This window comes from Penicillium argentinense (genome assembly GCF_028826775.1).
Source record: "Penicillium argentinense strain IBT 30761 chromosome Unknown utg000002l_segment0_segment0, whole genome shotgun sequence".
NCBI classification, from domain to species: Eukaryota; Fungi; Ascomycota; class Eurotiomycetes; order Eurotiales; family Aspergillaceae; genus Penicillium; species Penicillium argentinense.
The window spans coordinates 1,650,694-1,678,260 of record NW_026622661.1 but is presented as its reverse complement, the minus strand read 5'-3'; the positions used below and the strand labels follow the sequence as shown (position 1 = coordinate 1,678,260).

At 53.1% G+C, this 27,567-nt stretch overlaps 9 protein-coding genes across 9 annotated transcripts; 4 read left to right on the top strand and 5 right to left on the bottom strand.

The window, feature by feature from the left end:
- Positions 1 to 1,746: 1,746 nt before the first annotated feature.
- N7532_001479 (uncharacterized protein) lies at positions 1,747 to 4,631 on the bottom strand (the record flags this gene model as incomplete). Its single annotated transcript, XM_056613973.1, has 10 exons — positions 1,747 to 1,886; positions 1,956 to 2,139; positions 2,255 to 2,284; positions 2,405 to 2,513; positions 2,576 to 2,652; positions 2,713 to 2,790; positions 3,173 to 3,213; positions 3,287 to 3,396; positions 3,450 to 4,365; positions 4,424 to 4,631. 10 exons carry the CDS (start codon positions 4,629 to 4,631, stop codon positions 1,747 to 1,749), a joined length of 1,893 nt encoding a protein of 630 aa, XP_056479014.1.
- Positions 4,632 to 6,404: 1,773 nt separating this feature from the next.
- N7532_001478 (uncharacterized protein) lies at positions 6,405 to 6,696 on the bottom strand (the record flags this gene model as incomplete). The annotated part of the gene is made up of 2 exons (XM_056613972.1): positions 6,405 to 6,566; positions 6,673 to 6,696. 2 exons carry the CDS (start codon positions 6,694 to 6,696, stop codon positions 6,405 to 6,407), a joined length of 186 nt encoding a protein of 61 aa, XP_056479013.1.
- Positions 6,697 to 7,085: 389 nt separating this feature from the next.
- Positions 7,086 to 9,470, bottom strand: N7532_001477 (uncharacterized protein; the record flags this gene model as incomplete). Its single annotated transcript, XM_056613971.1, has 4 exons — positions 7,086 to 7,897; positions 7,951 to 8,227; positions 8,278 to 9,121; positions 9,205 to 9,470. The coding sequence occupies 4 exons, from the start codon at positions 9,468 to 9,470 to the stop codon at positions 7,086 to 7,088; spliced, it is 2,199 nt and encodes a 732-aa protein (XP_056479012.1).
- Positions 9,471 to 9,803: 333 nt separating this feature from the next.
- On the top strand, positions 9,804 to 11,217 carry fen1 (multifunctional nuclease RAD27; the record flags this gene model as incomplete). Its single annotated transcript, XM_056613970.1, has 5 exons — positions 9,804 to 9,816; positions 9,866 to 9,951; positions 10,015 to 10,019; positions 10,079 to 10,640; positions 10,696 to 11,217. The coding sequence occupies 5 exons, from the start codon at positions 9,804 to 9,806 to the stop codon at positions 11,215 to 11,217; spliced, it is 1,188 nt and encodes a 395-aa protein (XP_056479011.1).
- Positions 11,218 to 13,716: 2,499 nt separating this feature from the next.
- Positions 13,717 to 15,043, top strand: N7532_001475 (histone H1/H5 family protein; the record flags this gene model as incomplete). The annotated part of the gene is made up of 7 exons (XM_056613969.1): positions 13,717 to 13,783; positions 13,879 to 13,904; positions 14,071 to 14,093; positions 14,204 to 14,334; positions 14,500 to 14,609; positions 14,665 to 14,838; positions 14,924 to 15,043. The coding sequence occupies 7 exons, from the start codon at positions 13,717 to 13,719 to the stop codon at positions 15,041 to 15,043; spliced, it is 651 nt and encodes a 216-aa protein (XP_056479010.1).
- Positions 15,044 to 17,185: 2,142 nt separating this feature from the next.
- Positions 17,186 to 19,850, top strand: N7532_001474 (1-phosphatidylinositol-4-phosphate 5-kinase; the record flags this gene model as incomplete). The annotated part of the gene is made up of 3 exons (XM_056613968.1): positions 17,186 to 17,961; positions 18,018 to 18,323; positions 18,371 to 19,850. The coding sequence occupies 3 exons, from the start codon at positions 17,186 to 17,188 to the stop codon at positions 19,848 to 19,850; spliced, it is 2,562 nt and encodes an 853-aa protein (XP_056479009.1).
- Positions 19,851 to 21,388: 1,538 nt separating this feature from the next.
- On the bottom strand, positions 21,389 to 23,364 carry N7532_001473 (putative transcription initiation factor TFIID subunit 12; the record flags this gene model as incomplete). Its single annotated transcript, XM_056613967.1, is given in 2 exon segments — positions 21,389 to 21,643; positions 21,661 to 23,364. 2 exon segments carry the CDS (start codon positions 23,362 to 23,364, stop codon positions 21,389 to 21,391), a joined length of 1,959 nt encoding a protein of 652 aa, XP_056479008.1.
- A 655-nt stretch (positions 23,365 to 24,019) lies between these two features.
- Positions 24,020 to 24,864, bottom strand: N7532_001472 (uncharacterized protein; the record flags this gene model as incomplete). The annotated part of the gene is made up of 3 exons (XM_056613966.1): positions 24,020 to 24,329; positions 24,379 to 24,741; positions 24,800 to 24,864. The coding sequence occupies 3 exons, from the start codon at positions 24,862 to 24,864 to the stop codon at positions 24,020 to 24,022; spliced, it is 738 nt and encodes a 245-aa protein (XP_056479007.1).
- Positions 24,865 to 25,385: 521 nt separating this feature from the next.
- On the top strand, positions 25,386 to 27,445 carry N7532_001471 (proteasome regulatory particle lid subunit RPN3; the record flags this gene model as incomplete). Its single annotated transcript, XM_056613965.1, has 2 exons — positions 25,386 to 27,251; positions 27,302 to 27,445. The coding sequence occupies 2 exons, from the start codon at positions 25,386 to 25,388 to the stop codon at positions 27,443 to 27,445; spliced, it is 2,010 nt and encodes a 669-aa protein (XP_056479006.1).
- Between the last annotated feature and the right edge of the window lie 122 nt (positions 27,446 to 27,567).

Here is a 27,567-nt window from a genome sequence, read left to right as displayed (position 1 = left end):
TGAGTGACTTGCGGGTTGAGCTTGCGGGATCAGGAGAGCGGGGTTCTCGCTTTAATGTTTGAAGGGGGCCCGCTAGAGAAGCGGAAGGCTTGGGGGCGAAGGCGCATTTTTTGGACTACTGACTCGCTTAGCGTCCATCAAATCTGTTTAAGGATCGGAGCCTTGTGGTAGTGGGGACTCAGGTTGCATCTTCGGGGCGAAGCTGGACCCTGTTGTGAGGCTTAGGCTTGAGTTTGAGGCTCTTTGGGACGCGTGCCATAATTGGAGTGACTGGCGAGAAAGGTGGATTTCGTCCGGCGGTTCATCTCGCTTTGTTCGTCGCGGCGGAGGCGCGGGCCGGGAATCCCGCGGGCTGATTGGGTGTGTTTTGGGCTGACTCGGGTGCTATTTTGCAGTCAGGCATCGCGAGGCCAGGCATGAGAGAGGCGTCTTATTCACGAATCATATGACGTTGTTGGGGTTGGACATCGTGCTTAAGGGTTGTAAAGCAATGCGATGGTCGTGTGTGATAAGTTGTGCCAAGCCTTGAGTTTGCTGTCTGGATTGTACAGGTGTTCATGGTCCATGACGAACAGTGACAGAGCCATAAATCCAGATTTATCTTGACCCATGAAGCGAAATATGACCATTCCGAATTTCGAAAAACACTTTCATCAAATATAATCAACTCTACGTCTAGTCCGAGGAACTACAAAGATTTGAGGCTCTAGGCTGATCACTCGACCACACCTCAAGTGTCACGGCTTCGTCCTAAAGATCTCAAAGTGGACCCCTGAAAATTCATCTATTAAATCAACTATGTAATCCTATAAACGAAGATCCCGCCCCTTGAAACTAGACAAGTTGGGAAGGATGCCTCGAAAGCATAATTAGTCTTCCTGCAAGCAAGCCGACCTGAGGATCTGCTCTGGTCCCACAGCACGAATTGAATCACTAATAACGACCCGTCTTAAGTCAGTATCTATCATATGCATCATCACATCTGTCAGGAGAATACATCCCCTCGCTTACCGTGGTAAAGGACTACTGGATACTGGCATAATACTAGCATAATGTAGTCATATGTTGCCGCTTGAGATCTGATTCCGCCTTCAAGCCCATAATGGGAATACCATCGCTACTCAGATGATACTTAAGCATACAAAAATGGGAATACTTAACACATAGACGGGCCGGCCTGGATTGTGCTATCTGCGATAATAGAATATAAAAGAATATAATCGTAGACCCCTCTCCAACCACCCATGAACCTGCAAGCTATCCCCAATCCCAACATTTTTCCCATTACTCCATCAAATTCATCCCATATCCGCCTATTGATACCATAATCAAGAACCATTGCACGAGCAGAAACGACCTAAGCCTTGTCCCAGTACTATCCTATCCACTCAGGACCGAGTAGACAGGGAAAGTTGAAGCGTACTCCGGCCAAATCTGTCTTGAATTCGAAGAATATTTTCTTTTTCTTCCAATGATAGAGGGTAGACGGAGGACAAAAGCATTGCTCATAATGATCATTGGGTATGACATTGCCCGGAAACTAAAAGACATAGAAAAATGTTTAGAAACGGAGCAAATGCGCACGACAGCAAAAGGTTTCGAGCTCATAAAGTTGTTTCTACGACCATGGTACGCCAGGCTTCGCGAGGTTGCGTCTAACGGAGAAACGTGAAAGAAGATGCAGAGGCGGAGAAGAAGCTCCGACAGGTCACGCGCGCGGTTGAAGAAGGTTGGGTATGCCATCGGTTAGATGGCGTACTTGCGAGTCCACTCGCGGGCCGTCGCCTCGTACCGCGGGCGATCCGTCTTGTAGACGTGGGCGATCTCGGGAACCAGGGGGTCATCCGGGTTGGGGTCTGTAAGCATGGAGCAGATCGAAAGGAGGACTATATAAGTGGTTAGGGGTTTGCACGGGTGAGGGGTCAGTGCCTGTGAATGGTGGGGCTGCGACATACCCTTCGAGATGGTGAGGGCTGGGCTCCATTGATCCCTCAGGATGTCCAGGCAGATGCTTCCGTTGGAGTTGATGTTCGGGTGGTAGATACGGGTGGTGAAGTTGACCTTGGGAGGCTTGAACGGGTAGTCGGTAGGGAAGTGGATGGTAAGGAAGAAGACGCCTCCGGAGTAGGGCGAGTCACCCTGGGAGAAAGTCAGTATTCAGGTACCATGTCGATCTGAGGGGGTCCTCAAAGAGGCCGCCAGCGAACTCTTCCCACGGTCGCGCGGGGTTCGAACAGAATGATGATGAACTTACAGGACCCATGATCGTAGCTTGCCAGTGGAACTGGACAGAGAAAATTGTTAGCAACACAACCATGGCATCCGATTATCGTAGTTGAGGTGACGATCTGCGGGAGGGTGCCTCAGCCCCGCCACACGATAAGGCTCTTCGCGGAGCGACGACCGACCGGGCGACGGGAAGGAGGATTTGCAGAGATCGAAATCGAGAAGAAGGTGAGGCATACCAGATCGTCGCCGACAGGACCAGCGGAGCACGAGGAGGGGGGGGGTCCCTGTGGTAAAGTTGGATATTAGCATCACAGCGCCTCCAGTCAGAGAAGGCGGGCATGCTTACCGGCCCAGATCAGTGAGTTCCTTGTTAATGCGCTTGAGAGCCATGACGACGGGAGAAAGATGTGAGGAGGTGAGAGACTGGAAGGCGTCAGCAAAAGATCGAGACCATGAAGTACCAGTCTGGGGCGTTCCACGTACGGTTACGTCGTTGTGTGGAAAAGAGAAGAGAAAGAAGACTTCAGAACGAGGGGGAACTTGAAAGTGGGCGGCGGGTGACTGGTAAGTAATCAGCAATACGCGCCACCTGCCGCTGTGCGTAATTTTTGAAGAACCCCGTAGGGCTGGTATTCTTCTCGATTCAGATCGGTTCGACGTCTACTTTGCTGTAATCTAACTACTCTAACGGCTTAATTTGAATCTGATTCACGTCATTGCGCAATGTATTGAGCATCGTGGTAGCTTTTTGATTTTTTCTCTCTTTTCACGCCCCTCTATGATGTCACGTGCGGGTGAGGCGTTCGCCTTGTCCCGATGGGGCAGCCTGCCGCGCTCCGGTTTCTTCCTTGGAAGAATCAAAATACTGGCCGGATGAAGGTGTATGGGCATCTATGAATGCAGTTATGAATACAGGATATGGTATAGTCGAGTGTTTTTAGACAAAGGCCTGCTTGCCGGTAATGGCCCGGCCCAAAATCAACGCTATAACGAGTCAGCATCTCTGCCCAAAAGATAGAAAAAGTAATATGCGTCAAATTGGGCACAAGTGACTCACCGTGAATATCGCTTTGTCCCTCGTAGGTCTGAACCACGAACAGATTGGCCACATGGCGCCCAATGTGGTACTCGTCGCTGGCAGCATTGCCGCCAAAGATTTCTTGGAGGCTGTCGGCATGGTTAGTATCAGCTAATCATACTGACTTGAAACGAAAACGTACATTCGTGAGTTGGCCAGTGCTCGGTCACAATTCTGTCGCTTGATCATCGAGATCATCTCGGGGGTAGCTTTGCCAGCATCCTTGAGACGAGCCACCTGCACAGCAGCCAGAGTTCCATAGGCCGCATCAGTCGCCGCGTCCGCCAGCTTCTTCTGGATCAGCTGGTACTTGGCGAGCGGGTTCCCTTTGAACTGCTTGCGCTCAAGACTATACTCGCGAGCACGCGCCAGACAGTCTTCCAGGGCACCCATGCTACCGAACGCAATACCTAGACGGGCACTGTTCAGACAAGTAAAAGGACCCTTCAGACCCTCGACATCGGGGAACATATTCTCCGCTGGCACAGGACAATCATCCATCTGGATCATGCCAGTAATCGAGGCGCGAAGCGCACTCTTATTCTTAATAGCGGGCGTCTCAAAGGTACCAGGCGGGCAGCGCGAGCGCTCCACAACGAACCCGCGAATCTTGCCCGTCGACTCGAGCTTCGCCCACACCAGGGCGAGGTCGCAAATGGGCGAGTTGGTGATCCAAGTCTTGCTTCCGCTCAGGAGATACATGCCCTTCTGAGTCGGGTGCTCGCGGGCCACGGTTTCCATGGAGCCGGGGTCGGAGCCGTGATTCGGCTCCGTCAGCCCAAAGCAGCCGGCGAGTTGACCCTTGGCGAGGCCCGGTAGGAATCGCTGCTTCTGTTCCTCGGTACCAAATTCGTAGATGCCGGTCATCGCCAATGAGCTCTGCACCGACATGCCTGATCGGTATCCCGAGTCCACGCGCTCCACCTCCTTAGTGATCAGGCCGGACGCAACAGTGCTGGCGCCGGCACAGCCGTATCCTTCGATCGATGCGCCCAGGAGTCCGAGTTCTCCCATTTCGTACAGGATTTTGCGATCATAGTCCTCATTGCGGTAGGCCTCTAGAAGAATGGCGAGTGGTTAGTCGATATAATCCGATGAAGCAGGGGGGAAACAAACCGAGAACTCGTGGCTGTAATTGTTCTTGGCAGTACTGGCGCGCTGTGTCCTGGATAGCCAGCTCCTCTTCTGTGTAGAGCTCCGCGGCAGCGAGGGGATCTTCCCAGTTAAAGACAGCCGAGGAAGCATGACGCCGACCAATGGCAGATACGCCAGGGCCAGCCTTGACAGAGCGCGCAGCCAGGCGCAAGAGAGAGCGATTCATCATTTTATGCGAGAGAGCGACAGCAATTCAACTGGCTAGGGACGAAAGAGTAGGTGGTCTTGAATGATATCAGGGCTGTTGCGGGGGAAGCTCTATCAAATATGCGCTAGTGGCCGGAGAGCCTCGGCAATTTCTGGGGCAGTGGAATCTCCGAACTCCATCACGGCAGAATGCTACACCTGGTGTACCGTGCTCAACCAGTGTGAAGCCCGAGCGCGGTCGGCGGTCGCAAGGCTTTCTAGTCATGTCATTCGACGGATCGCCCGAATTTTGGCGGTCGCGTCGGTTGCAGGACCGGTTCTTCGGAGGTTTTCGGTCATGCTGTTCGTGTATGGTTTCGGGTCATTCGGCGTTTCTATGCACTTTGGGAACTTACAGCTCGCTACCTTGCAGACTCACTAGTGTAAGTAATACTACTTACAATATAGGTGGCTGGGGAGATGACCATTAAAATACCGATTGGCAGACTGATCATGTTTCTGCTTTATCTACCAGTATAAGTCTAGCCTAGTCTATGCCTGATCTACATGCAATACGTTGAGTCGGCTCTTCTGTCTAGTCAATCTTCTATTTTATCCTCATCGGTCTAGCCTAGTGTATACTTAAGCCACCCTAAACTGAGCTTACAGTCCAGTCCGGTCCATTCGCATCTGGGTCTCCTGTGGCTCAAGTCCCATCACAGCGTACGCCGCGAAACACCTGTTCAGTCTTTTGGTAGCCATTCGATCTCCCACTCCAGGACCATCCGTTCTACCAGGCCATCGTATGATATTACCCTACTGCCTTGCGTCCGGTCGGATCTTCATCTAGTCTACGACTACCGGTTTCCCGGGTCAATCTTACCCCATTTTCGTCTCGACTGGACAGACCAGTCAAATGGCAATCTCCTTGCTCGTGAGGGTCTGACCTGTTCCTCTCTTACGGAAGTCCGACCTGGTGGTGGTGTTTATCCTGAGCGATCTGAACCACTGTCTCCGTTTCAACAACTCTCTATAGACCAATCACGCACTCCTCAATCGTCGGAACGGCTAGTGGTTGTCACCTTGACATAGCTTCTTTAGTCCAATCGGAACTTATCCGTGATTCAACACATACACTAATAGACCATCTTCTTCTCCCTGGATTATAGGCATTGCAAGTAGTGTAGGGAATGGAACGGCTACGATGCCCACGGTACTCTTTATGAATTGCCTCGTTCTTCATTAAGGTCGAACGATCCTAATATCGTAGTATGGACCATAGTAGTAGACTAATCCGCTACGGCCATCGAATACGATGTACTATAGTAGCCATTGCATAACACAATCTTTGGATAATCTCGGTCCTGTCTGGTCAGCAACTGCTGCGTTGAAACATACAAATGAACCTCACTGGTTCTCGTTAGCAAAACCTTCGTATTTGTCTCTAGTAATTTGATTCAGTTTGTCGTAAAGAACGGGAATTGGCACCTAAGCTTTGGCGAGGCGGTAGAGACCTACGAGTATTGCGTCCAATGCTCCTGAGAGACTCCCGACCTCTGCGCTGAGTACTTTCTTCAGCGCAGACCCTGTGCTGCTGGAAGTCTGACATTGTCTGCATAAACGAGTGTACATCTGCAATGATCTGAATGGTCTCCTCGTAAGTCTTCTTTGGCTTTAGAATGGCTGCGGCAAAGTAGTGTGAGGGGCGATAGAACTCTGGACCTTGGTCGTCACGCGCGGGTGGCTCCGAACAATGATCCAGGGCTTCTAGGATCTGGCGCTCGCGAGGACGAGTCGAGGCATCGATAGCTTAATGTCAGTAGTGCCATTCGTCTATGTCCCACATGATACAGATCTGCCCGTCCGGTGGTGTGCGCTTGAACTTGTGGACCAGGTAGTCGGTCATTAGTCCGACCTCCCAACGAAATTGGATAATAGCAGCAAACTTAGAGGCGCGGTCTTGGTAGAGATCAAGATTCTAGAGAAAAATTTGCATTGGGGGCTGGATTTGCATTGGGGGTTGGAACACGTAATAGCGAAAGCGGTTACGTGTTCCCGACACGGTTAGTACATATAGAGGATACTACGAGCATCATGATGTCCGACATGGTTGTGGGACGTATGTACTCGGAATCATCACTACCACCACTCATCACTACGGCCAGTACAACTTATCAACTACACAAATTAACAATAGAGGACGATCGCATTGTTCGAGGCAGCAGTTGTTATGCATGTCCCTGATATTGCTTAGCCTAGGGTGTTTATAGCTTGGCGGCTTATCCTCGCCATGAAGACCGCTCCTCAGGGTAATCAACAGTCTTTACCACATAATCATATTCTACCCCTATACCAAGATCATTTTCAGTACTGTATTATCATTTAAACTAAGATTCGTCTGCTTGTTGAAAATCACAATCGTCCGGCTCATAAAAAAAGTATTATGTACAAGAGACAAGGGTCCGGGATTATTCACACACGCAGACCCAGCGTTGTCTCACGCAGGCATCTGACTTTGCAGGAAATCGAATACCCCCGTGGGGAAATACTCCTCATCAAACCCCCACAGATCCGCCATCATGGGGTCCATGGAACCCTCCGAAAGCCCAGGCTCCGGCTTGCCCGGTGCCATCACGGGCTCGAAGCCGTTGCTGCGCTCGGCGGAGAGAGGCGCCACGCCCAGAAGCGGCGGTGGGTGGTTGAGGATGGTATCACGCTCACCCAGGATCTGAGCTCCGGGGATAATGACCGGCTTGAACAGCGAGGATGTTTCCTGTGGCGTCGGGCCGATGGGAGGCTGGGTGCCGTTTCGCTTTTCCCACTCCTCCAGGCCTGTCAACATCTTGCGCAGTCCGCGCGCAATGTGATGGCTGAGATGGCGCTCGCTGGCGCGCTGGCTGCATGATACCATCATTTCGACGATGCGGCCGACCAGCACGCGCACGTACTCGATGTCCACGAGCAAGCCTGCCGAGGCGATCGAGTTGGTTTGCGGATTTGTTCCGTTTGAGCAGGTCTTGGCGGCCATCTTTAGTAGAAATACGGCCGCGAAGGTGATCATGCTGTGCAGGTATAGAGGAACGCCGACCAGGGCTCGCTGGATATCTCGCTCGTCGAGGACAACTTGGAGTGTGGCGATGGCGGATTCGATGGCAATGTTGGCTCGCTTTCTACGTTCGGGTGACATTTCTCGCGACGATGTCGAGGAATGATATGTGCGGAGGGCTACCGAGTTTAATTGAAGTCGGGAAAAGTGGTAGTGCATGTACACGGCTTTGTAGGGGTATGCGCCGACGTGACGACTCCCGACTGAATAATCGAGTCAGTATGTATGCAAAGTGTATGGCAGAGAATAAAGTTACCAAGTCGAGGGAGCCATGCTGACTTCCAATGGCCCAGATCCGCATCGAATTCGTCGATCTTCGGAAAGTCGCTCTCCGCTACTTCAAGGTCGACATCCGGCCCAAAAGCAGTATAAATTCGGGTGAGGATGATAAACAAGTCTACCTGACTGTGCAGTCGCAGATCCCCTTGGGAAATGGATGGAGACCGTGTAAAGGTATTGTGTTGTGTAATTGCTGCGTCTTCGTGGATGATAGGAGGTCGGCCGTATGCGATTGAGAAATGATGTTCAAGAGTCTGCAGACAGTCAGTCTTGAAGCCAGTCACACAGTGAAGAAAGGACTTACATATAGAAGATACCACAGCCTCGCCTGCTCCTTGTGCTCCGGCGACCCTTGCACAGCTTTACGATAAAACTGATGTAAATTGCGCTCTGTGGCAATGCGCACTGCATATCCAGAAAGCTTCCAGCTTACATCCGCAAGCCAGAAAGCACCGATACACAAGGCTCGCACATCATCCAAGGAATGATGATGTCCAAGCATGGATTCCGATGCTAGCTTCGCAAACTCCGTATAGCAGGTATCGAACGTCCGTTCCTTGGTGGGCAAATGCAGGGCCGTCACGGCCAGAATCGCAGCAGACATCAAGGACGACGAGCGTCTCACGGTTGCGAGATCTTTATGCGGTAGCAATGCGCCATCCCACAGGTAGCGATTGAGCACCTGGTCGAAGTGGTAGAAGAGTTCCTCCGCTTCTTGCAGATCGACCACGCCGCGCGAAATGAAATCGGTCACCAGGGCCTGATCGGGCGAGTATTGTTGCGTCGGCGAGCTCTCGCGGTTCTCGCTCAGCTGTGTTACCTCATACAAGCTCCCCATCGGCGCGGTCACGAGTGAGGTGGCTGCTGTCTCTTCACGGTCTATAGAGTATTGTGACTGCTGCTGTGGGGGAAATGTATAGGTTGACGAGCTAGATCCTGTCGCCACGCCGCCAGCCGGTGTATCTGCCGACGTATTCTTATTTCCTAGCACATAGCTGATATCATCGACTGAAACCGTCGACTCTTTCCGGAGGCGCTTCTTAGACGGTGTCTCGGTCGATCCTCCACCCGCTTGGTAATATGATAGTTCCGGCAATTGCGCCTTCCTAAGCAGGTCCGTCATTGCGAGCTCGATCATGGTCTTCCACCTATTGAGAGGAGAGCATTAGCTCCTGAATCAATGTCCGGAAAAAGCAAAAAAATAAATAACGGGCGATAAGCATATACTCACTCCGCTTCATCCTCTAATAGCGTCTGGAGGCTCTTGTTGACAATGCACTCCAGCCCCATGCGTCGACACCGCGAGCAACTCGACTCACCTGTCTTCATGTCGCACCGGACCTTGTGTCGCTTACATTCCGTGCATGCACGTATCCTCCGCGAGATCTTCGGAACATGCAGCGGCGGGCGCGAATGGTCCTCGGGCGTGAAGCCGCCTTGCGGAGAAGCGGACGAGGCATCGCCATTGACCTCGAAATGAATGCTATTCCGCTTCATGCTGAGGTCTCCAGACTCATGCGCAGCATGTTAACTCGAAGGTCTGGGGGAAACCAAAAAGGCGGGGTCGAGTACGCCCTCCGGTTCTCGACCGATTGATTGTCGGCCTGAGGCACTTCGGGCCTGGACCGGCGCCGGTCACGTGCTGGCTTCACGTGGGTAATTGTCGCGCTATTCCCCATTTGGCTTAAATGATGCCCTGCGCGTTCATCGCGGCGCGTCGCAGTCTCCGCGGTGAGCGTGCAGTGAGGGCGGCCGTGCAATCCTATTTTCTTCAGCCCCGTTACAATTACCGAGATCTGCCACGATCAATATTGAAGATCTGCCGCCAAGATGGGTATTAAACGTGAGTATACTGTCCCTGATATTCCTAGTATCCTGTTGACATCTCCAAGACCTGTACCAGGTGATCTCCGAGAACGCCCCCGATGCGATCAAGACGGGCGAGATCAAGAATCACTTTGGCCGCAAAGTCGCAATTGTATGATTTCTTCCCACCCTCCTTCAGACATTCATAGCTAACAACCCTTCTTGACAACTACAGGATGCGTACGTTCAACTTCCTCGCGATGATGCGGCAAAGAACTCCCACTAATACTGTCACACAGTTCCATGAGCATCTACAGTTTCCTCATCGCCGTCCGCTCCGAAGGCCAACAACTAATGAGCGAGAGCGGCGAAACAACCTCCCACCTAATGGGCATGTTCTACCGCACCCTGCGAATGGTCGACAACGGCATCAAACCCCTCTACGTCTTCGATGGCGCCCCACCGAAGCTGAAGTCCGGCGAGCTGGCGAAGCGAGGCGCGCGCAAGGCCGAAGCAACGGAGGCCCACGAGGAGGCCAAGGAGACCGGTACAGCCGAAGATGTCGAGAAGTTCTCCCGACGGACGGTCCGCGTCACGCGTGAACATAATGCCGAGTGCAAGAAGCTCTTGTCGCTGATGGGCATTCCCTACATCGATGCGCCTACCGAGGCCGAGGCCCAGTGTGCTGTTCTCGCGCGGGCTGGGAAGGTCTATGCTGCTGCTTCGGAGGATATGGATACGCTGTGCTTTGAGGCTCCGATCTTGTTGCGCCATTTGACGTTCTCCGAGCAGCGGAAGGAGCCTATCCAGGAGATTCACCTGGAACGGGTGCTGGAGGGTCTGAATATGGATCGCAATCAGGTATGATCTGCTCACCACCCTCCTTGTCATATGCTTTCTAACCTGGGTGAAATAGTTCATCGACCTTTGCATCCTCCTCGGCTGCGACTACCTCGAGCCAATCCCCAAAGTCGGCCCTCACACCGCCCTTAACCTAATCCGCGAACACAAAACCCTGGAAAAGGTGGTAGAATTCATGAAGAATGACCCAAAAGAGAAATTCGTGATCCCAGAAAGTTGGCCATACGAAGACGCGCGCGAGCTCTTTGCCAAGCCGGATGTGCGCGACGCCGAGCACCCGGAATGCGATTTCAAATGGGACGCGCCGAACGTAGACGGCTTGATTGAGTTCCTGGTTACGGACAAGGGATTCAACGAGGATCGCGTGCGCAATGGCGCGGCGCGTCTGACGAAGAACCTGAAGAGTGCGCAGCAGTCGCGCTTGGAGGGATTCTTTAAGCCTGTCGCGAGGACGGATGATGAGAAGGCTAGTTTGAAGCGGAAGCACGATGAGAAGTTGCAGATGCAGAAGAAGAAGAAGAAAGATGAGGCCAAGGCGAAGAAGGATGCTAAGGCTAAGCCTCGTGCGGCGGGTTAGACACCTACTGTAAGTAGAGCCAGTGCGGTCTACTCGTCTCGGTCAGACAGCCTCTCTCACGTCTTTAGGCTGCTGCTGCAGGACGATCTTTACAAAATCAGGCGTTGGCGTGACGGATCTATCTGATGTTTTCTTTTTCCAACCTTTTTTTTTTTTTCTCTCTCTTGGTGGATGCTCGGGTTCAAGCTCTTTGAGGTGCGGGTGGGGGCTGCTTTCTTACTCGGCCAGTTGGCCCATGACACGGAGTCTAGCATATCATACCAGCGTAATGAAACGATTCCGGAATCACTTGTATAGGGACAAGAGGAGCTCAGTCGTACTGGCTAAGCTATTCAGGAATGCTGCCTCGCTTCCTTGGGTGCAGGATCAGAGGATGCAAGATGGAAGGAGGTACTTCCATGCAGAAAGTATACTCGTGATCCTGCACTCCATGACATCGGAAATTCTTCTAGGAGTATCTAGACGGATCCGAATACCTATATTCTATCTCTTTAAATTTATTTTCATTGTATTCAAAAATATTTGCGGTTGTGAAGAGCCGTCAAAGTCCGGGTCAGTTGTTTAGATCGACCGAAATAAGCGAGGTGGATCGAATCGGGATCTCCCGATGGATGACAAGTGATCTAGGGCGGAGTTGTCCTCGTCTTAATTTTTAGGTGCTTGTTCCATTCTTGTCTGTGCTTGTAGTGTATTTTGGGTCTTTGGTGGACTTGGAAAAGGCGAGGTGGCGTAAGATCAGAACTGTCTTGTTTACGCAAGGTTGATCCAATGCCGCCGGGCCGGCTGGGCCGGGATGCCTTGCCTCACATTTCGGATGAATGCTATCGCAGGTGGGAGGTAACAGTCGAATAGCTTTTTAGTGTATATTGTATCTCCTGGGTTGTGTACTAGTAGCTGTGAAATACCCTACCTAGCACTCACGCCTTTTTTGAGGCACGGGTGGGCATAGACGGATCAACTGCGTATCAGTGCTCAACGAACCCACCGCAGCCAGGCTGATCCTCGGACAGCCGGGAAGTTAGACGTGCCGTGGGAAGCGTTACATTGAGTAGATCCGCGATCGGGATTGGCTGTGCTGGTTTTGATTCACAAGTAGTTTGGTTTGGGGGGGAGGGGGTTCCAAGCTGGTTGGAAAGTACTGCTCCGGAAGATGCTGGGGGTTTGCTCTACTGAGGCGGGATATATATCTTGGGAAGGGAAGGATATCCGGTCCTGACCCACCACGATGTCGGATGAATATCCTGTAGGGATGAAGAAAAAAGAAGAAATGAAACGCTTTGTGATTATGCTATCGAGACAGTGCGATTATTTCATTTATTTTCTTATCGTCAACTACGTGATGGTGGTAGGTACAATCAATGTGATGCGACGCGTATTGAGCTGTAGCGCGACGGGCTCCAGTTAGGGCTTAATGTGTCTACACGTCTCGACCAGCAACCTCCACCAACGGAGCAGCGAGTAATGAGCAACGCCCACCTATACTACTTTTAAGGAGTGCAAGTCTACGACATCATCGAGTGCCGGGCGTGTACCGTGGACCGACGATGGCAAAACCGGGTGGGGGGAACCGCGTGACCACTGCAGGGCCAGTCTGCAGGTCCCGGATACGCAAGGAGATCTATACACCAACTCTGCTCGGAGTGTATACACTGAATATCAAGAACAGAGAAACTGGGACGAGAATAACGGCGGACATTCCAGGTCAATCTTTGCTTCCTCGCTACCTTTCTTGGCAGGTCAGGACAGGCAGGGGTTGTGCGCCGTTTGCGATGTTGAACATGCGGGAGATCTGGATTCCAACCCAGCCACACGTCCGAGAGCAGACGGGAGAAAAGAACCCAATAATGGAGAGGCCGATCACTGGGTTTCTCTGGAATGTGTCCATGCCCGAATCGGCCTCCCGTCCAATGACCCCGGTGCGTTGCGAGCCTCAGCGCGATACGACGACACGCGCGATTTCTACAAGATATACCAGCGCCACGGCGGGAATATTGTTCGAAATATGACGAGAAGGGTTGGAGATAGATGAGAGACAGCGTTTTTAGCAGCCCGAGCCAGCAGATGCATATGCGACAGACGTGTGCGTCTGCCCAATCCGGGGAATGCGCGCGGCCAACCATTCCTGGTTCAGTGCGAAACGCGCTGGACGAAGTAGACGAGCAGCAGCGCAAGAAGAACAGCGCCAGGACACAGATAATGAAGGCCAAAAAAAAATTAGTTCAAACCAAACAGAAATACAGAGATGGGAAGAGACCGCGACTCCGAAATAATATTCGCAGCTGTTCAGACCTAGGCGAAGTGCCCGGGGTGATCTTGTGTCAACACCGGCCGCCTATAAATCGCGGATGCCCCGCGGTCTTTCCCCCTTCCGTTGCTTCTGCTTCTCTCTCCCTCTTCACCTCCCCCATCGATCCACCGGTACCCATATCAAGCTCGACTATTTAGCCTCTCCTCTTTCATCCCATCCACAACTCTCTCAACCCCCTCTCCATCCTCATCATGCCTCCCAAGAAAGCAACCGGCGCCTCCAAGAAGGCCGCTCCCGCTGCTCACGCCTCCTACCGCGGTATGTTTTCCCTGATCCTGCGCCCACCACGCATCGCGTAAATGCGAAAGGCGCATCGCTCGTGTCGCGAATGTCTGCTGATTCCAACAATATAGACATGATCAAGGATGCCATTGTAAACGTGAGTAGATCACCGCCGCCGCCCGTGTTGTGATTCGGGTCGCGCGCCCGACCGTGACACGTTCGCCCGCGAGTCCTGATAGCCCACCACCAACCCGGTCCATGGGCCTGTGTGACTGTATATTTTTTTTTTCTTTCGATTACTGACTGATCTTTTTATCTTTTAGCTCAAGGAGCGTAATGGTAGCAGGTATGTTTTTGTCCCGTTCTTCTCGTCGCGCCCGGAGATGAGCCCGTCTCATGGTCGCGTCATTCCTTCGTTCCACCAGCTGACAGAGGTTTTTTTTTGCCACGATTTAGCCGTCAGGCTATCAAGAAATACGTTTCTGCGAACAACAAGATCAACGTCGCTTCGCAGGCTACCTTTGATGCCCAGTTCAATAAGGCCATCAAGGCCGGTGTTGACAAGGGCGAGTTCACCCAACCCAAGGGTAAGTTTTGTCCTGGACTTTTTCGCCTCGGAATTTCATGCGATGGCCTTTTGGTACTATGTACTTGTGCCGCGAGCATTGAATGTTATTGTGTCTTTGCCTCGGGCCATGTCGTCGTCGCTACCTGCCCAATATAAGTCCGCGTTACTGACCTCGCCGTCGCAGGTCCCTCCGGTCCCGTGAAGCTGGCCAAAAAGGAGGCGGCCGCGAAGCCTGCCGCGAAGCCCGCTGCTAAGCCTGCTGCTAAGCCGGCCGCGAAGGCTACTGCCACCAAGGTCAGTTTATTGTCTGAATCACTCATCGCTGGCGCAAAACTGACAATCGCAACAGAAGGCTAAGCCCGGCCCCAAGACCGCTGCTAAGGCCACCACCACCACCACTACCAAGAAGACTAGCACGGCCAAAACCGCTACCAAGGCCAAGCCTGGTCCCAAGCCTGGCGCGAAGAAGACTGCCGCGAAGCCCAAGGCCAACTCTGGCAAGGCCCGTAAGGCTACCACTGCTGTATGTACCCTCGCTGGCGCGGATTACCAACCACTCCGCCTGTTGTCACCCCATACCATGACTTCATTTACTCATTCTATCCAAGGCCCCCGCTGTCGTCGAGCAACCCAAGGTCATCGGCAAGACCAAGTCCGGCCGCGTGACCAAGACCACCGCGCCACCAGTCAAGGCCGCCGCGAAGAAGCGGGCCACTACCAAGAAATAAAGGCGAATAGTATACGCTCTTTTCTTCGACGCCCTCCCGTTTTTACGTGCGCTCTTTTGGGAGAGGTCATCCTTTTTATTCTGTAATTTCTTTTTCCTCCCACCCGCTTCCCCGGGGTCGGGTAGGGTTGGCGACTGATGGTTTTCTTTTTGTGAGGGATTGTTCTCTGCAATTGTGTTCTGGGATATCTTGGTATGATGGTTTCGTTTTTTTTATTTTTTTTATTATCTTTTGATTACCACAGTCGAAGGATGGCGTCGCGGTTGGTCTTGTGGGAAATTGTTTGGTTTGAGTTCCTTCGTTGAAGGTGAGAAATGAATCTCTTTGATCGTTCTGATCTGATTTCATGCGTAATTTCGTTGTAAGATCGCGTAGTAATAGGAATATTAATTTTTCAGTATTCAGAGTTTTCTATATCAGTCTTTGCAGTGTGTCGTAGTTTGTTAAATATTGTGGTCTGTGTGGACGCCTTGATTGTGTCAGCGTGGCTTCATAGAAGGAGTGGTGTGGAGGTGAGGGATCGGTACATCCGGAATTTCCGGCCGAAGATTGACGTGGATAACAGCAAAGCGCCAGCCATCGAAAAACTCAAAAAGACTTGGAACACGAGGCGATAAATTCTCATAAACAATCCTATGTTTACACAAAGTTCTACTGAAGATGGTTACTATGTCCTCCCTCGCAAGGCAGCAGTAATACCAACCTGGCCCGACTGCCAACCCGTACTATAACCTATCGTAGGGTAAGTAAGTAGAGTCGAACCAGGATCATAGATTAACCTATAACGACTATCCAGACCTGCCGCTACCGAGTTCTTGGTTCATTTACTATTGTATTCTCGGTGAGTACCCTCAAAAGAGAAAACCGCGCCTCTGCCCCTGAAGAGTCCCGTTCCAAAAATAGCTGCTCCACCCCCGTACGATGAAATCATACACTGGAGACTCGTGCCGTTTGTTGATCTTTCGAGTAAACAATGTCGTTTGCAAGGTTCTACTACGGCATGTACCGTATGCACAGCAGTGCAGGTGTTGGTCGAGGCGGATCGCGTTTTTACTTGTACGCCGCGGTGGTGGCGAGGTTGGGGGCTGTTTGCCTGCAGATGCGGGATCTGGATGGGACTTTTGCGAAGTCTGGACTCGGGGATACATAACTGAAGGGTTAGTATCAGCTGTGGCTACAGTGCCCCTTGATATGAAGGTCCTTAGATTAGAGTAGTGGCTGTGGTCGGAAGTAGAGTACTCTAGGGTAGGCGGAGTATGCGATGTTTGGGTCAGGGACATTCCGTGGCTACACGCCCTCCCCAAGGTTAGCATGTGCTTCCGAGTCCCCGATAAGAGCGTATGGCTTGGACTCTGGCAACTATCAGACTCAAGCTGTGGAATGCGATTGAAACGTGATGGTCCAGCAGGAAGGCAGTGCGACGTCACCGCGGCCTCCTTGCATTCGGAGGGGTCCAAGGCTGGGCACAATTTGTGCATACCGTAGTATACATACCCTCTTAAGGGTACAGTAGAACACTAGCAGTAGTGTAGGACGGGGGTCACGATGTCTGCAGAGTTTTGCAAACCTGAAATTTCTGCCCGTATCATCGTGGTCGCTGCAGTCCCACTAGCACTGTTAGCCAAGTCCGTGTTGGCGAGGAGTTGACAGCTGAGCAGTGGAGTCCAGGAAAAGGTATTACGACACGCAAGTCCGTCCCTTTAGTTAGGCCGTTTGTCTTTTCTCCCCGACAACCACCCTCTTCTCCCCCCACACCAACCCCCATTTCAACGACAACTCGACAACCTATACGCCAAACCCTCCAGTGTTGCTACTAGATTGTCGCCTTTGGTTTATTTCTGCCTGCCTCCTCCCGTGACGGGCCCGAACATGTTCCTCCGTTGAACCCATCTGCCTCCTGCCACGCCCTGGCTGGCCGCACTGAGATCTGTCGCCGACCGCCAGTTGCCTGCCCCCAGGACCCCCATCCTCTTTCTCGTCGTCTCTCGTGAACGGCAGTCTTCATCCGCTGGAACGCGGTCCGGTTCCCAATCTCCCTGAACCCCCGCCAATAAGGGCCATTGCCGTCACCTCGGGTTGCCGGTCCACGCAGAGCTCACGTCACCCCGTTTGCCTGGGAGAAAGAGCAGCATCACCATCGACATGCCCTCCTTCTCCGACTACCCCACGGCCACCACCACAGCCACCGCGACCGCCACTCAACCCCGTTCCTTCGATTCGCCTCGCAAGTCGCACGAGAAAAGCTCTGTTGGTAACACCTTCCTTTGGACCAACTGGCCCAACGGCGACGCTCCCCACGACGCTCACCCTCCGAATCAGAATGGGCAATTGCTCCCCGATCTGAAGAACGGCAGCGCATACTCCCTGAATGGCCCCCGTTCTAGCGTCAGCTCCTATACGCGCGACCCGCCGCTCTCCAAGGACGGCAGCATGCACTCCCTCGGCAATGGCTCCGCCAGGGAATCCCGGGACACCGGCCGTCCATCGGCCATGCTGGACCGCAAACCATCCGACGCGGGTCCTGGAGCGGGCTCCGCGGCTGCGTCGGTGTCCAGCCAACAACTCAATGGCACGACCGCCTTCAACCTCCGTCCCGCCCAGGGGAAGCCCATGGTCAATGGTGATCATCCATGGCCCTCTGTTGATGAACGCTCCGTCTCTGATCGAGCCGCCAGCCCATCCAACTCCTCACTACAGGTCCCCAATTCGGATGATGCAGGTCGTCACTCCACAGACCCGGATCGACTAGCCCCGAGAGCCGGCCAGCACCGGTACTCCTCCCCGCCCGCGCCCTCCATGAACGACGCCAGCTCCCTCCAGGAATCGCAACCGTCGAGCATGCGACATCGACACTCATTACAGGTGCCGCGAGCCCCCAGCGTCCGACGAAACAGCCGCGATCAAGGTGAAGATACTGCGTACAGCAGCGGTCGATTATCGCCCACCAGCGGGGGCCGCGCCGCACATCCTTCAGCCTGATTCGACGCGCCACGAAGACAACGCAGTCAGATGGGAATCTAGATGAGGCCCAGACGGACGAGGATGCCGCGCGCTGGGCGGAAGCCATTAAACAGAAGCGAGCGTCGCGCCGGCGGCGCGAGGACGACGATGATGAGCGGGTGATTGTGGGCACCAAGGTCGACCAGAACCACGTCAACTATGTCACAGCGTACAACATGTTGACCGGAATTCGGTTTACGGTTTCTCGAATCAACGCGAAGATGGACCGAGAATTGACCCCGGCCGACTTTGAAGCCAAACACAAGTTCTCCTTCGATATGTACGACTTCCCCCTTTACTTTCTGATGGCCTCTCTAACCGTAACAGTACCGGAAATGAATTGATCCCCTCAGCCAAGTACGACTTCAAGTTCAAAGACTACGCGCCTTGGGTCTTCCGTCATCTCCGCGCCAAGTTCCGCCTCGATCCCGCCGATTACCTGATGTCTCTCACCAGCAAGTATATTCTATCTGAATTGGGCTCTCCCGGCAAGAGTGGTAGCTTCTTCTACTTCTCGCGTGACTACAAATACATCATCAAGACCATCCACCATGCCGAGCACAAGCTCCTCCGCAAGATTCTGCCCGAGTACTATCGACACGTGGAGAAGAACCCCAACACCCTAATTTCGCAATTCTACGGCCTGCACCGCGTGAAGATGGCATATGGTCGCAAGATCCACTTTGTCGTGATGAACAACCTGTTCCCGCCCCATCGCGATATCCACCAAACATTCGACCTGAAGGGCTCGACCATTGGCCGAGACCTGCAAGAGTCGGACCTGGAGCGGAACCCGCGAGCCACCATGAAAGATCTGAACTGGGTTCGACGGAATCGTTACTTGCAATGCGGCCCCGCGAAGCGAGACTTCTTCGTCGAACAGCTAAAACGGGACGTGGAGCTATTGAAAAAGCTCAAGATAATGGACTACTCTCTGCTGGTCGGAATACACGATGTTGAACGGGGCAACGAGGAAAAACTACGAGACAAGACGTTGCAGGTCTTCCAGCCAGGGGGTGACCATCAAAATGATAAGAACCCGAACATGCTCATGCGCACGCCCTCAAAATTGGAAAACGAACGCAAGGCGCGTGAACTTCGCATGCTGATCAAGCGTGAGCGCCCTGTCCCCTTGGACCAGGCAGCCGCCAAGATGCCAGAGGAAATCCTCGACGAACGCCAGTATCACGTCTTTTACGCGGATGACGGAGGATTCCGCGCTACGCATGAGAACGGCCAACCGGGCGAAGAGATCTACTATCTTGGAATTATCGACTGTTTGACCCACTATGGAATGGTGAAGAAGATCGAGAATTTCTTCAAGGGACTCTCAAGCGACAGAACTCAGATCTCGCCCATCCCGCCAGAGGGCTATGGCGATCGATTCATTAGCTTCGTGAAAGGAATCACCATGTCTCGAGAAGAAGCAGAGCGAAGACGGGAATCCCGCGCCTCGACGCGCCCATCCGGCGAGGGCGGAAAGAGGAATTCCCGCTCCTCGTCCGTCGAGCGACAGATGCACGCTGCGGAGAAGGAGGCGGCGAAGGATGTCTCGGTGACGCATCCTCGCACCCTGGCGACGGTCTGGGATCCTGCCGATGCAGCGGGTCCAGGCCCAACGTCCACTCTTCCAATTGTGGATGAAGCAGGCGAGGCAAGCAGTGTCGGTGGCCATAGCCAGCATAGCCGGAATGGACCACCGGTCGCTGAAAAAGACCTCCCGCCTGTCCCTCGTGACGAGTCACCTGGTAAAGGCAAGGGGTTTGACCGTGCGGATCAACTGCTTGCCAGTCCACGCCGGCAGTAGATGATCAGAAAACGACCTGCCTGTGGATCTCCGCTGGTCGACATTCCTACACTACGCCCCCCCTTAATCTTGATTTTTGTTCAGCGAGATATCCCCTCCCCTCTTCGCCTTTGCTTAGACCAAGTCTTGTATCTTATTCCTTACCTGCATCTGCGTTGCATTGTGTTGTGCGTCCTGCTTTCCGCTCTGTCCTTAACAAGCAACTTCCAGAGTTGCTGTTGCTTTGCCTTTGCCTCGTCCTGCAATACCGCCAAAACCCGATGTTCACGAGTGACGTGTGTATATTTCATGTTGTTGAGCGCCTCGTCTTCTCAGCATCCATCCAACGGAGAGAATCGGTTCTTCTATACTCCCCTATTTTACCCCCACACTATTGGGTACGGGTGGCAAGGGTAGTAGATCCGACTCTCCAGCCTCTCTTCCCAGACTCCCCTGTCGAGTCTCCACCAAGTCTTCTTCCTCAAGGAAAACCAAAAACTTGGTATCACTCGGGTCAACGTACCCATTTCCTTCGTCAATTTCCTTTTTTGTCAGGGTCATCCAGTACCCACACACTCTCTGCATTGCCTTCCTCCATCCTACACCTTATAACTGTAGGAGGAGAACCACAAGCTCGAAGTCCAGCCAGACTCCAATTTCCTACTCTCATCAAATGATTTCCTTCTGTCAGTTTTCCTTGTTCTCGCTTGAGGTACTTAGCGTTGAATTTGTTTGAGCTCGCCATACCCTGTATCAATCAATACCACTTGTTTTATTGCGATGTTTCTGTTTACCTTGCCTCTCACCCTTCGCCGCAGGAGTTTTGGGTTTGGGGTGCTTGTTAGGCCTTCCGGTATAGAATACATAGAATCGGATGAGGTTTTTATTTTATCTACACTTTTAGTAGAGTAGAGTGCGGTCGTCCAGTAGAATCATAATTCTGGATTAATGAGAGTGGATGGAACAGCTGGAATGTAGTACTACATGTCTACTCATGGCACTGAGAATCAGGTGGAGCTGCATGTCACGGATACCTACGCTTTACCCTACCCTATCTTAGAAAAAAGAACATTGAATAGGGAAATTCATTTCACACTGTCACAGTATTCAAAAAACTCCAGCCATAAACCAGAGCCAGAACCAGAACCAGAACCAGAACCAGAACCATGAGACAAAGTCTCAAACGCCATCCATGAACCCATAACCATTGAAATCAAAAGTACAGGACGAGGCGCAGACAGATCAAGCACCGATCAAGAATCTGCTGCAGATTGAAGCTCGCTTGACTTAGAAATGAAAATAAGCACCATGCACCGAGCAAACCGCAAAACCCAGCCGAGCGTAGAAAGAAGCAAAGCATCAAACCCGAACCGAGTGAAAAGAATTAAAGAAAACTTGAATATGAAGGTGATAACGATGATAACGCCCCGGTATTCGCGAAAGATTCCCATAGAAATTGTAATGCAAACGTGCAGTAAAATTTGCAAGAATTGGAAAGAACTGCGGTTAAAGTGAGTAAAAAGGGGCCAAGTCAATCAAGGAATGAATGAACAGATAGACTACTCAGAACGACCCTGAGTAACCTTTGCAGCCTGAACAGCAGACATCTTCTGCAACCAACCTTGAGTAGGCTGGGGTTTCTTGACAGTGCGAAGATCATCGGTAGCAAAGCCGGAAATGCGCATATTGTAATTGCGCTCAAGAACGAGTTGAATGTCACGGATTTCAAGAGAGGATGAGGGGCGGAGTTTAGCAAGACGACATGCTTGGGTAATTACATCATCCACGAAATCGTCGGCCATGGAGAGTACAAACTGGAACGAGCATTAACAAGGGCGTTCTGCTTGCGGCGCAATGTCTCGGGATCAGGCTTGGGGACTTCAGGCACAGGACGGCAAGGAAGTTCAAGCACGTAATAACCGAATTCAAAATCATGATAAGCGGGATCATCTGGACTCACTTCTTCAGCATCAGGTGAGAGCATTTCACCTTCACCACCGCCCGTCACTTGACGAACAAGAATATCAAGCATTCTCTTGCTAAGAACGTGCTGTCCCTCGCCCTCAAGGACGTAACCCGGGTGCTTCTGGACAGCTGGCTGGCCCATCATGCCCATGGCGCCGTGGCTGGGACCACCGGAAAGAGTAGGGCGAGACGAAGGCATGGAGACGGGCTCGGGAGTCGAGACATTCAGGTTCTTGGGGATGACCATGTTGATGTTGCGAGCACTGGCCTCGGTGTTCCGGTTGGCGAGATAGCCCTGGGGGTGGGTAGCCTGGTTGTTGGCAGTTTGGTTCATGGGCTGCGGCGGTTGAGCAGGCTGGCTCGGGTTCGTGGTGTTGTAGGTCGCAGCTTGCTGCATGGCGGCGGTTTGAGAGAGGGCGCGCGGCGGGCCCTGATTCATACCTTGTTGCGAGTTGGTAGGGGTGGGGGTAGAGCCATCCGGGTTGGGAGTTTGGCTGAAGGTGATTTGAGCGCCAGGCGTTCCCTGCTGGGAGGGCGGCTGAGGGCGCTGTGCGGGAGGAGCCGCGTTGGAAGGTGCGGGAGTACCGCCTGCCGAAGGTGGAGCCTGACCAGGCTGAGAAGTGGAAGGTGACATTGCCTGCCCGGCTTGGTTGCGGGCGGCGTTGACGGCAGAATTAATCGTGTGCGCCGCAGGAGTAGGAGCCTGTCCAGGCATGGCGTTTGTCGCGTTGCCGGTGGCAGTCTGGGTAGGAGCCGCGGGTTGAGTGGCGGCAGGAGCGGTAGTTGCAGCCTGGGTCTGGGGAGCCGTAGCTCCCTGAGCAGCCTGGCTCATGGGCTGCGTTTGCTGAGACTGCATCTTGAACGTCTCTTGTTGTTCCTTAAATTTGTTGAGGAAATCGCTGCCCTCGCGGTACAGCTTCTCGGCGGCCAACTGGCGGTTCTTGAATTCGGTAATTTCCTCCTGGGACATATTTCCAGCAGTCTGACGCTGGTTGAACTGGGCACGCAGGTCCGTAATACGGGCGCGACCGACTTCCTGCTTCTGCAGGGCGATGCCATATCGCAGGCGAGCCTCCGGAATCCACGTCTGCACCTGCTCTTGGGTGACGTTGGGCGGAAGGTAGAAGTTCAGCGAACTAACCTTGGCCTGTATCTGGGGGAGGAGTTGCCCCAGGTTCTGCGGGTTGAGAGGTTGGCGCTGAACAGGCTGGCCGTGCTGGACCTGAGCGGTGTTCAGGTGCTGGTTGCCAGCTTGGGCCTGTTGCTGAGCAGCTTGGTGCTGCTGCAGAGCCTGCTGTCGGTTCTGCTGGAAGATGCGCATGCCCTTCATGAGGGTCTGCGAAAGCTGGGAAAGCTTGGCGTGTGCGGACTGATATTCCTGTGTCGTCGGATCACGAGTGTTGAGCGCCTCCCAGAGGGTGCGGACTAGCTGGGTGTGTTGGGCCTTTTGCTGGTCGTTCAGGTGCGGAAGCTTCTGAACCTGGTCGGTACGGATCAGGTTCGAATGCTGCTGCTGAGCTTGGGGCGGCTGCATCGCCTGGCCGGGTTGGCCTTGGGTGGTGCCGTCCATGGCGGCAGCACCGAGACGAAACGGAGCAGACGAAAAGTTTGACGGAGAGCGGCAGTGAATTGGGGTATCAAGATGGGTGTTGAGATAAAGAAGGTGGACGAGTGAAGATGGATGGTGATGATGAGAAGGAATTGAAGGGCGAGGTGATGGGGTCGCTGTCGCGGTCGTGAGAACCCGCGCATTCACTCCGTGGGATGGAAGTCGGCGTCCGGCGGCAGAACTTGCTCGCTGTGGCATTTGACCGCATGTATACCACACCTGATGTCGAGCACCCAGACAACCTTTTTTCGCAGCTAGAATACTTGTGTTGCTTCTTTTCGATAGAATTTGCAATTGAATATACCATCATATTCACTTGGATCCTCTACCTGGCCGGCCTAGGCGGTTTGAAACGATGTGTCAAGTACGAGGACGTACGAGTACACTCCCTCAAATTTGCATTTTAGACAAAAGGCTCTGGAAACTTTGAAGAATCGATTTGGAACAAAAAGCCTCATGCATAGGGGGTATAAACTGTAGACCGAGAGCCCTAGTGACCCTCAAGCTCATGGACATCATCAAACTTCATAAAACAGAGGATATATGCCTCCTTGAGACCGCCGGTGCTTCAAGACAAAGCTTGCTCCAAGCCCTGGGATGGCGGCTTGTCTTTAACTCATTCCATAAGCCCCCCAAGATCCCTATCCATACCGCTGACTCGAGCCTCCAATGCCCGTTTCCTTCGCTCCAGATCCGCAATCTCGGCCATTTCCTGCTCAATATCCTCGTCCGTGACTTCGGGAACATCTTGCAGAGGTACAGCAGGATGGGAGTAGTTGTAGTCGTCATCGTCGTACGATTGCCGCATTTGCTCGAGTTCGGCAGTATTTGCAGCGACACGATCCTCGAGCTGGGCCACGGAGTCAGCAATTATTTCGTGCCGATAGCGCAGTCTGGCAATCTTTTCCTGTGCACCTGCAACTGGGCTGTAAAGATTGTCAGTTTTGGCAAAGATAACGTGTATGGAAGACATACTAGACATTGCACAGAATCTCGGCTCCACGCAAGAGAACTTCAATGTTGACTTCGCCACGTCCACGAGCAGAAGTCCCCGCCGACCGCTTAATCTCATTTATCATATCTGTGCCTAGGACTCGAGCCACTGCAGACTGGTTGCGATTGTTTCGCGCGGAGTAGATCCGGCTCGCCATGGATTCGTTCTCGGACTCATTAGAGAAGGTAGTTCCACGTCGAGTGGCGCGCCGTTGCGACCCTTGAGCTTTGACAGCTGGGTCGACTTGGAATAGTGCCCGCTCATGAGCCTCTGTATCGCGGATCAAGGCCGTAATGTCATGAGAGCCGAGCAACGCGTTTGTGAAGATGCGGGGTGGAGGGAAGCTATAGCGTTCACACGTCAGTAGGAGAAATTGCTACCTTTTAGTCGTATCAGACGAACCGTAGTTCAGATATTGCACTCGAAGAGAGCGCAATCTGCTCCAGGTGGGAGTCGAGAAGCGGCATGGCGTGGTCGAGCTGTTGTGTTGTTTTGGGGCAACGGCGGCCGCTGAGAGCTCCGCGGTTGCAGCCTCAGGCCGCAATTGCAAAGGCGCCTGCCCCGATTTCACCACGCAGCCACCGACGAAGACCAGGACAGATTCTACATCTCGCGGCGTCTGCGAACCCCCTTGCCTTTTACCTCAGCTCAATCTCCGCTCTTGCTTGTTCTCGTCCAGGCTTTCGGTGCCGGCATCACGCGGCCCAACCCAGTCTCCAGTAAGCTCCTGTGACTAAGCACGCTGCTGGCGTCTTGCGTCCGTCCTCGTCTCTTGACATCACATCCACCCATCCACTTCATCTATCTGCCTCGCTGCCCCATTTTCCCATCATCTCTGTGGATTCAAGCAGTCTTGCGCCCTGGGATTTGCCATTTCTGTTTTTTTCGTCTCTGAATCTCTCCCGTGCTCTACCCATCCTACTCTTCCCCCTGCTTCCTTTAGCTTCCGTGCTACTCAGCTGAGCTCCGAACAGCTTGGGAAAGAAAGATGCCGGCCGAGAGGCGTTCTCTGCGATCTAACAACAAGTCGGACACCTCTTCATCTGCTAACGGTGAAAAGGCTCGCTCCAACTCCCAAAGCTCCAGTGCGAAAGACAAGGCCGCGCCTACGACTCGCGCCGCCGCCAACAAGGCCAAAGCGGCCCCAGCAAAGAAAGGCGCCGCCAAGGGCGCATCGGACGCCGGAATGGGAGAAGATGATAAGTCGCATGTCAACGGGTCCAAGTCAACCGAGAATGGCGTGAACGGTTCCGAGGACGTGGAGATGGAGGAGGATACGGCAGGTGCGCCTACATCCTCATTCAACTCCAGTAAGAACCGGAATGGTGACGAGAAGATGACTGTTGTAGTGCCCCCAACCAAGGGTTCCAAATCGTCTGGCAACAAGGAGGAGGATGTGACGATGGAGGGCACCGACGAAGGTGATGCTGCGAACACCGAGCCCGAAATCGACCCAATCACTAAGGCCATCCAAGGTGCGTTCTGGATTAAAGCTGCTGCGCTGCAAGCACGCAAGCTCCGTTTACTGATGCGTATCAATTACCTTTCCTTCTATATAGACATCAAGACCAATTTCACCCTACTCGAGCGAGCCGTCGCCCACTTTGATCCCCGATTTACCCTCCGTGTCCTGCGGTCGATATCATCCATGCGGAAACAGCTTGAACCGGGAGTTCTTGCTCAAGTGATCGTGGACACCTACCCGGCCTCCAACCAGATGGCGACGTTCTTGCTGGATGCCCTTGACAAGTCTGATGCGTTTGAGAGTCTGGCTAGCTTGAAGATGGAGGTGGACTCGGATAAGAACAAGGCGGCTGCGAAGGAGACCCTACCCGAGGTGGACACATACCTTTCGATTCTGGTGCAGATCTACCTCTTCGACCAGCGACAGATTCAGAAGGGTGCTCAATTCTCGACAAACCTGATTGAGCGCCTCCGCGCCCAGAACCGCCGTACGCTGGACTCCCTCGCGGCTCGCGTGTACTTTTACTATTCCTTGTTCTACGAGCAAATGGCTCCGCTTCCTCCATCTCCAATGGCTGCTGTTACGACCATTCGTCAGCCGCTGCTGGCCGCTCTCCGAACAGCAGTTCTCCGCAAGGATGTCGACACTCAGGCTACGGCCATGACCTTGCTGCTCCGCAACTACCTGTCGACTTCTCACATCACGCAGGCGGATCTTTTGATTTCCCACAATGTTTTCCCTGCAGCGGCTTCGAACAACCAGCTTGCTCGGTACCTGTACTATCTCGGTCGTATTCGTGCTATCCAGCTCCAGTACACCGATGCTCACAGCCACTTGATCGGTGCCACTCGCAAGTCTCCTACTAGCCACAGTGCTCGTGGATTCTACCAATCCTCGCACAAACTGCTTGTAGTTGTCGAGCTTCTGATGGGTGACATTCCGGACCGTGCAGTTTTCCGCCAGCCGGCTCTAGAGAAGTCCATGCACCCTTATCTGCTGCTCGCGCAGGCAGTCAGTGCTGGTGATCTGGATTGTTTCCTCAACATTGTGAACACACACAGCGCGGCGTTCCGCAAGGATGGCACATACACTCTGATCCTTCGCTTGCGGCAGAATGTCATCAAGACCGGTATTCGCATGATGTCCTTGTCCTACTCTCGCATCTCCCTGCGGGATATTTGCCTGCGTCTGGGTCTGGACAGCGAGGAGAGTGCTGAGTACATTGTGGCCAAGGCTATTCGGGACGGTGTCATCGAGGCAACCCTGGACCACGAACACGGCTACATGAAGAGCAAGGAAGTGGGTGATATCTATGCTACCCGGGAACCCGGAGAGGCGTTCCACGAGCGTATTCGTGCCTGTCTGGCTCTTCATGATGAGAGTGTCAAGGTATGTACATCTGCTTCTGCTGATACAAATATTTATTAATACAGTCACAGGCTATGCGATTCCCGATGAACCAGCACCGTCTGGAGCTGAAGAGTGCTCAGGAGGCCCGCGAGCGCGAGCGCGAACTCGCCAAGGAGATCCAGGAGGGAGACATGGACGATGAGGACGCTGGTGGTGATTTCGATGCCATCTAAGACGGTGGTATTTCTCTCCCGCAATGGATACAGCTTTTCTTTCTTCCTTTTCGCCCTGGGCCCTATGCGTCGGGTCGATACGTAGCGGCCTTGTTCAACCCATGTGTTAATTGTGTGCAATT